At 33.1% G+C, this 9,129-nt stretch overlaps 1 protein-coding gene across 5 annotated transcripts; it reads right to left on the bottom strand.

Annotated features, from left to right (window-relative positions):
- Nucleotides 1-374: 374 nt before the first annotated feature.
- Nucleotides 375-5,912, bottom strand: LOC140865031 (N-(5'-phosphoribosyl)anthranilate isomerase 1, chloroplastic-like). Of its 5 annotated transcripts, none has more exons than XM_073269520.1 (7): nt 5,707-5,911; nt 4,790-4,885; nt 2,325-2,450; nt 2,082-2,138; nt 1,407-1,801; nt 1,167-1,330; nt 375-851 (listed from the first exon to the last, which is right to left on the bottom strand). In XM_073269520.1, exons 3-7 carry the CDS (start codon nt 2,332-2,334, stop codon nt 605-607), a joined length of 873 nt encoding a protein of 290 aa, XP_073125621.1. In that variant the 5' UTR covers nt 2,335-2,450; nt 4,790-4,885; nt 5,707-5,911; the 3' UTR covers nt 375-604. The 5 variants fall into 5 exon arrangements, with proteins under 5 accessions (XP_073125621.1, XP_073125624.1, XP_073125626.1 ...); XM_073269523.1 differs by having other exon boundaries at nt 4,790-4,881; XM_073269525.1 differs by lacking the exon at nt 4,790-4,885 and having other exon boundaries at nt 1,407-1,666; nt 5,707-5,912.
- Between the last annotated feature and the right edge of the window lie 3,217 nt (nt 5,913-9,129).

Here is a 9,129-nt window from a genome sequence, read left to right as displayed (position 1 = left end):
ATAATGCAATTTTCGATCATCTTCTTATTTTCGAACACCGAAGTTGAAATTTATATCATATGATATATCGTTGGATTCGCATTTTCGAAACGATCCTACCGTAAAAATTTCAAGGCAATCAAATTTGTTTTGGGCACAAGTGCAAGTGGAACCCCACGCACCCTAAGGTGCGTGGTAATCAAAACTCTACATATATATAATGATATATACATGTGCACTGAAATTTTGCGAACTGTTTTTAACACTTAAATAACTCATAATAATAATAATTTCCGAAACGAGTCAGAAAGTTAATATGCTTCACATAAATGCAAGTCGTGCTCCAGGAGACTAACTCAAAAGGGTAAAAAAAATAAAACCCATCCATCAAAAAATTATTGGCATAGTTTCTCCAAGCATGTTTCTTCAAAAGGGTAAAAAAAAATAAAACCCATCCATCAAAAAATTATTGGCATAGTTTCTCCAAGCATGTTTCTTTCTGAAGACACTTCAGATCTTGTATTCATTTGTTCATGTTCCATATGCTATTTTGTGTTCGTCATTAACAACACTGTACTAAATTTACCTTAAAAGTGCATATCTCAAATGTATAGAAGATGGATAATCAATTTTGGACATCCATCAGTGAATAAGGCACTGAATTAACTGCTTTCATGAATGACAGCATTTGAAGTTCATCTTTCTGTATGCCATCTGGACCACAAATGGCACTACTTACATCAATTCCATGTGGTCTAAGTATAGAAAGAGCTTCACATACATTCTTAGGGTTGACTCCTCCAGCAAGGAACCATCCTTTTTTGCTTGTAATCGGTGGAAGCTTAAATTTTGACCAATTAAACCCTTTACCACTGCAAACATGCAAAGATAATTCTAAGCCATGGCTGCATAACTCGGTCCCAAACGTTGTAAAAAATACAGGAATTCATCAACAACTAGGCACAATGAAATTACATACTAAAATGGGGTATATGATCGTTGAATTGCAAGAAGGCAACTCAAAATTCAACTTTGAACATGAGCACAAACATTTTGAAAGAAATAATACCACCTCTTCAATTCATAGCAAAGAAAATTAGGCCATATACAAATAACTTGGGGGGGAGGTGGGGGGAGGTGGGGGGAGGATAGTGAGGCTAACAATGTACACGAATATATTTTAATACCTTCCACCTTTAGCACTATCCACAAGAACCCAATCAACAAGAGAACACTCTTCATCGGTTATAAAATTCAGAAGATCGCCATCCTCATTCGCATGCAGAACATAAATTACTTTACTCTCTCTCGCCACAATATGAAAATTATTCCGTGAACCATTTCCATGAAGCTGCAGATAGCATTAGATGCTAAATAACAGGTAGAACGAGTTAAAAATACAGATAATAACGGAGGAAAGCACTGACCTGAACATATCCAAGGTCTGCTTCATCAGAAGCTCTTAGTATCGTTTCTGCATCATCATCTACAAACACCCCAACAGGTACAGCTCCATGTTCTCGAGCCACTTTTGAAATCTCTTTTGCAATAGAAAGTGAGATGGAGCGTTTCGAGTTGGGCCAAATAATCATCCCAATAAAATTTGCGCCAGCTTCTGCTGCTTTGGCAGCATCTCTAGCTGATGTGATTCCACACATTTTAACTAGAGGTCCGTCTTCTTTGTATGCTTTATCAGCAAGCGAAACTATTGTTGAGTGGTTCGTCGAGCGTGTCATTTTCATCTTTGGAAAGATCCCATTTATGAAATTCATTTCTTTCCCTTTGAAACCGGTAATTAATTTGATGATCTGATGGCTCATTACTTTCCACACAAATAGGGAACACACACACACACACAATTCACAAGAAATTACTTATTAAGTATATTCCTCTTGCACCAGCTTTGTCTCACTTAACAGAGCATTATTCCCAAATCAAATCAAAATACAATAAAAGACTCTAATTTACTCATACTATGATATGAAGGGATGAAAATGGAAGGACATGAAATACGCAGCAAACATCATATGAGAAATTATATTCTTCGAACGTTGTACACTGGGTAATTTAACAATGACACAAATATTCTGGTCCTGGAATACCTGAACATATCGGCTTGGTAAAAACACTTGGTTGAAGATGATTTCCCACTCTTAGACCTGGAAAAGATAGAATATAAACAATCACAAAAACACATCCGAGAAGACCAACCGTTAAGCAAACCAATAGCACGAAAATTGATGACCATTACATACATATTCAGCTGATTAACACCGCCTTCTTTTGAAACGCGCACACAGTGAATTACACACATTCTATTTCATGATGAGTACAAAGACAGATACCTGAGAGCATAGCTGAATATGTGTTCAATTCCACGATTATCAACTTTGTCGTTATAGTTCGCTCAAACTCCTAACTTCGACTTTTGAAAGCATACCTACATTTCTTCAATCAAATACCGCCGAGTTCTGCATGCATTATATACACAATTTAGGGGACAATTAAGCCCAATAAGATGAAGTCAAGGCCTACTAAGCTAGGGGGTCATATAATATATATTTACATATTTCTGAATCGATTGTCTGAGATTTTTTTATTGTTCTGTGTTTTCCTATTCGTAGGTTTTCTGGGGTAACTTACAAAATGACTTTCGTCAACCGACCGATTTTTTTGATGGAAACCGAAAAGACCGGACAGAATTAAAATGGGTTATTTCGGTCCAACAAAATCTGTGAGGCCCCATTACCTTAATCAAGATTAATTAACATACAATCAGAGTTAAGAGATAAACAACGGAAAAGTGAAATTTTCGTTTGGGCCTATAAAATTTCGGCATAACCTTCCCGTAAGTAGGACATACCTAAATAATTTAAATACTCAAAATAACTCAATAATATTAGCAGCAACATAACAAATATAAACAAGTTCGGCCAAGCACAATCACAATATACACAAACCATAAATATAATAGAGCCGACAATGCTCGATAAAAACATAATAAAGTCCTCAAAATACTCTAAACACAACAAACAACTACTTGAGATATTCCTCGGTAAATGTATAATCTCAAACTCTATATGCATATACTACCTGGGTGACAATGACACGATACAGCACCTAGTAAATATTGGGCTTACTCTCAAAAAGCTCTCATACTTCCTAATGCTTCCTCTTGACCAACCAAAGTAGGGGTTGAAACGAACCGAGTCGGTTCGTGAGCTTTACAAGCCCGCTCGATAGATATTTGATTCGTATTCGAGCTTATCGAACTCGAGCCGAATTCGAACATGTTCGAACTTTTTTGAGCCAAGCTCGAGCCAAAATTATTATGTTCAATAGTTCGTGAGCCTTAATATTTAATTAATATAATATAATTATATAATAAATATGAAAAATGTTATTTACACTCCAAAATATGTTAATCACACTCCATTTCACCTATTTATTTTAGAAATTGACATTTATATCCCTACGTGTTCTTCCTGATTTTGTAAAGCCAATTGATCTATTTAAATTTTACATACTTTCTTATTTAATAGATATATTAGCTGAATATAAAATACAACTTCCATATATAATATATACTTAAAAGTTAATTATTTTTTAATAAAATTATTTTACGACATAAAAAATATCATATTATTATAATTATAATATATAAATATAATAGTTATACTCTATTAGTTTTTTTTTGATTCAGTGAAATATCAGTTAGGATCCGATCATGACATATATTTTTATTTTTTTTAAGTTTGTAATGATTTTGTAATATTGTCCTAAGTGTGTATGATATAATTACATGGTTATGTATATTACTTGATTTGACTATCAATGAAATGAAATTAGGTGAATTTACTGCAAACAAATAAAATTAAGTTAATAATATAAGTAAATCAAGATAATTGATCTTTTAAAAAAATAATCTAATTAAAACTATTTTCATTTTGAACTTTATTTGATTTCTTATTCAATTCTGCAGAAAAAATAATGAATAGAAATAAAATAACATGTATTTAAAAATTAAGAATCAAAATAAGATAACTAAATTTAGTAATAAATGTAAATTTATTTAATATTTTACGTCTGATTTTATTTAATGAAAACTTTATATATTTTCAATAAAGTCGAGATCTAAATAAAAATATATTATAAATTAAACTTAAAGTGTAGATTTATTATTATTTTATTTAATTAAACGTATAGTTAAAAATTTATAAAATAAATAAAAATTATAATAGTTAATATGAGAAAGTTTAAGTTTGGAAGGTCAATCAATCAATAATATGTATATAAAGAAATTCATATGTAAGGGCACTTTTGTCAAACAAAATAATAAAAATATAAAATGGAGTGTGATTAACAATTTTTGGAGTGTAAATAACACATAAATATATATACATTTCGAACTTTTTCGAACATTTTGATCTTTTCGAACCATAAAATTCGAGCAATATTTCGAACTTTTTTGAACTTTATTTTGAGCCTAGATCGAGCCAAAATATTTGAAATTATCGAGCTTCGAATCGAACTCGAACTCGAATATACTCTTATGGAACCGAATTCGAGCCTTAAAATTTTACCATTATTCGTCTCGATTCGGTTCGTTTGCACCCTTAGTGCTACCGGCCATGTCCACACACAAAAGACACGACAGCCCCCTCTCAGAGGTCAGAACACCAAGTACGAGACATCAAGAAACCACGATATATAACATAGAAATACCATGATGTCATGCATGAATGCAATGAATGAACACGTGTAAAATATCAAGATTTCAGGAGTCATCTGATCGATATCAAACTCTTACATCATATGCTCAAGCTGGTCCACGACTCAGCGGACCGTTCACAACTCAACAGACCGTGTCTGAAGATATGGCTTCACTCTCAAAGCCAGCAACTACCTAAGCCAGACCGGTCGAGTACCATATCAAACTTCCAAATACCATACAAAATAACATCATAATAAAATTCATTATCAAAAACCTAACTAGTCAATAGTGTCAATATATAAAATGGAATATTCTGAAATTAGTATCAAACAATTCAAATGCATTAGATACCTAAATACCAATTTATTTAACTACATAAATTCGAAAATTCTTAGATTAATAATCTGAAATTCCATGAAATTACCAATGAATCCCGGAACTAAAATATATAATTTCTAGAGCATTTAACAATCCAATTCTGAATCAATTCACTCTAAAAATTCAGAAAATCCTAGATATTTGAATCTGGAAAATTCAAACTAAGTCTTAAGAAATTCGCATGTATATTACTGGAAATATTATTCCATATAGAAAACAAGCAAAATTTACTTATATATCTTGCAAAATTGGAATTTCCCCCTTCCAAAAAACAAACTGAAACTCCTAAAAACTAAATAGATGTCTATATTCGGATTATAAACATCTCAACTATTCAAAAGTGAATGCCAAAATCTCATACAACAACAATTCCAGAACAAAAGACAACAATTTCCTCTTTTTCTTGACTAGAACGAATTTTCTTTTGAATCCCAGAAAAACCCATCAATTCTTCGCCCATACATAACTGAAAAAGGAACCAGCCGTAGTAAATAATTCAAAATTTATTTAATTCCATTAATTCGAAAAATCCATTGGAAAATAGCAACTACAAACACCAAATAAACACATATCAATCATATAATTTCGAATTAATCAAAAATCCCCAAATTCGAAACCCTAATTTCGAACCATACCTTCCAGGCTATGAAAAGAAGCTCCAAACGACTAAACAACCTCGACCTAAGGCTGAACGAAGGTCGGCGACGGCAAGGACGGCGGCTGGGCGACGGCTGCCGGAATGGGGTTTGTCAGTACGAGCTTAAAACCCAGGAAAATGGGTAGTGAGAGATAGCCCTCGTCGAATGGATTCCAGATCTATGCTCAAATAAATTTTTCAAGCAACAAAACGGCGTATATATACATCATGGATTTATTTTTTTTTACTACCAAACTATTACAGTGTGAAACATAATATATTTATACATTTTTTTTCAAAATGTTAATTTAATTATCATATTGTACAAAAATAAATATGATATAAGATTTAGTAAGATAATTTTTTATATAAAATTTGAGAAATTAAGTATCTCTACAAAATCAAATATGTTTAGGAGTTAATGTATGAAAGAGTAGGTTTAAAATTAAGAAAAAAGACTTCACCAAAAAAGCAGTTAATATTCACTTGTCTTGCTTTATTAATAGTATAGATTTTAACATAACTATATACATGGATTGTTTGTTCTCTTTTATTTATTTTGGTTTAAAAGTTGATCCGGTTATTTTTTCTCATCTTTATTATAAAACTAAATATGTATTTTAATATCGTTTATATTTCGATATTTATTAATATATTTTAAAACACAATTATATTATCTGACTTAATTATTTTAATTTAACATTTTAAAATAATTAACAATAAATCTTGTCAAATAACTGAGTAATTAGGATCGGGTACTTACAAAAATAAATCTTTATAAATTAATTACAAACTAAAATTAAAATTTTTGTTCATAAAAAATAACATCTCGAAATATTATAGCAAACTTCCAAATACGATAGAAAATAACATCAACCTAAAATCTATTGTGCAAAATCTAATTAGTCACAACACATTGATAATAAAACCATAAATTTTAAATTTCATTTAATATTATCTTTATTTTTAATTTCACTTAATTTCTGTATATCCATATATACATAAAAATATACATAAATTTTATCTATAATAATGTTTTGAATTTCGGTTCACAATTTGAAATTTGATCAAATATTATAATTAATTTTTATTTTAGTTAATTTTTGTGTCTGCGTATCGTGAACATATATATAAATGTTATATATGATAATATACAAAATTTCAACTCTATATTTGATTGGATGTTATCAATATTTTTTTTATGTACTTAAATATATTAACTTTCGTTTTAAAATTTAAAATTTGATAGGATGTGTTGGGATCGGTTCAGAGGGTAGAGGGGGGTGAATACACTCTGAAACTTTTCTTTTTTCTTTTCAAAATGATCAAGTGAAGTTTAGTTCACTTAATCTGTTTTCTCAACTTCTAAAACGGTTTGAACAACTTAAATAGTGCGAAAATAGTTCAGAGGTTTTAGTGATGCAAAGTTTATGACACGATGTATGAGCAATATGTAAGATAAATAGCAGTAAAGACTAAGGCACGATTTATGGAAGTTCGAAGGCTTAATCCTTCTACGTCTCCCCTTCTTCCACTTAGGAAGGAATTCACTAGAAGACTTTGGTTATTACAACGTCTTGCAATACACCCACTTCAGACTTAGGACTTATCCAATGCCTAATCCAAAACTCCTAGATTTACACAGATAAGATTCTCAGTTCTTATCAGACTGATGGAAGCTTTCAGAGTAGCTTCAAGTCTCTTCAATAATGAGTACAGTCCGGTTGAGCTTCTCAAACTGCAGAGCGGTCGAGAGGCTTGGAAACCCTAGGATGATCCTTGAAGATCAGATATATAAACTGTAGGCGAGGGTTTATTTGAGCAGCAAGTGAATGATCTTGTAAGTGTGCTCAAGTATTGCTTCAGTGTATCAGATGAGGACTTCTGATAGTATTCAAGTGATTGAGTTGATTGAGATTTTTCGTGTTACTTCTCTTCTTGTCACTTTTTGAGCAATCTTCCCTTTATATAGGTCAATCATCAACGTCTTTATTTTGAACGTTCTGATGCTGCATTGAATGCACATTTAATGCTTCATAAATGCATTGATGATTCTGCATGAAGATCGTACACTTCTTTAAATGCAGACAACTTCCAGGGTCCAAAACTGGTATAAACGGTCGAATGCTTTATCTGTAGCCATTCTGCGTTTTTGCCATTTTAGTGCAACCTGTTATCTCGATGCAAGAGTCAACAGATCTTCTGATACGTCGGTTCTGCTTTTGATGAAAGATCTTGCAATGAACGTCTTGTCTCAAGTATTTGTCTTGAGATATCTTGATAAGCAGTTGGCATTCTTCCGGTAGATAGATTTATCCTCTGCTGGTTTGAATAACCAGTCGATAGGCTTGTGACTGCAACCGGTCGAGAGACAAAGGCGGTTGACAAGCTTCCGGTAGATAACTTGAAGGGTTTAGACGGTTGCGGTAGGAGTTGTAGTAGATTCCTGAAATACAAAAGATTGGCAGCACATTCCTATACAATGAGTTGTTGTTTGTTATCACCAAAATGTCGGATTTAACAATTTCCCCCTTTTTGGTGATGACAAAACTTAAGTGCTCCAAAAACAATATGAAAGCATTAAAATGAACTTCATTGAGAGAATGAATTTCATTAATTACAATAAGCATTCTTATTACACCTACTGAAGAAAAACAAAATGAGATACAGCTGCGATAAGTAAAGAAGAGACAAGTTGTTCATCTTTTGAACCAACTGGCTCCTCCTGACCTATCGCCTTCTCTTCTTCTTCTGTCGGCTTCTTCCTCACGTCTTCTTGCCTCTGCTGCTCTTCGTTGCTCTTCTTCCCCCTTTTTGGCATCTCCTTGGTTGAGTCGAAGGATGATCTCAGTGAGTTGAGTGCCAAGGCAGGCTTGCATAGTATCAATTTTTGCATCTATTTGAGCAAGTAGAGTAGCTTGCATAGTGTCCATCCGATCATTCAACTGCCTATGAAGGCGGTTTTCGGATCTGACAACTTGTTCAGAGACGGTAGAGAGCGTTTTGATTTGAGTGCGATGATGGGCAGTGATCTCTTTGGACAGATGAGCAAGGTCTCGAGACACGGTCTCAAAATGCCGAATCATCGTTTGGCGTGAATTGTCAACCGATAAGGATGAGTTTGTGATGTCTTGTGAAAAGGATCGAACTGTTTGCATGAGCTCATGAATCCTATTTATCAAAGTGTGATCCAGAGCTGCGGCCATGGCTTCAATTAATGAGTCATCAGTCTGAAGCATTTGAATCTGTGTGTCATTCCTTGGTGAAACCGGGCCAGACTCGAGATGATGTGGTGCTGGTGATCTGGCTGGTGAGCTAGCTGATGGACCTTCCAATAGTGGTACAGTTGGAGATGTAGGAGTCTCGACTGGAGCCAAGATGGTTGGTGGAGTAGCAGGATCAGCACTCGGTTCATCCATTA

This window comes from Henckelia pumila, chromosome 4 (genome assembly GCF_033568475.1).
Source record: "Henckelia pumila isolate YLH828 chromosome 4, ASM3356847v2, whole genome shotgun sequence".
Lineage (NCBI taxonomy): Eukaryota > Viridiplantae > Streptophyta > Magnoliopsida > Lamiales > Gesneriaceae > Henckelia > Henckelia pumila.
This window is presented reverse-complemented; position numbering and strand designations above follow the sequence as displayed.

Excerpts from the sequence above, each read along its gene's own strand:
- LOC140865031 (XM_073269520.1), bottom strand. Across the intron at positions 1,802-2,081 it reads TACCAAGCCGATATGTTCAG|TAATGAGCCATCAGATCATC; the intron begins GTATTCCAGGAC and ends TTGTGTGGAAAG. Across the intron at positions 852-1,166 it reads GATAGTGCTAAAGGTGGAAG|TGGTAAAGGGTTTAATTGGT; the intron begins GTATTAAAATAT and ends GCATGTTTGCAG.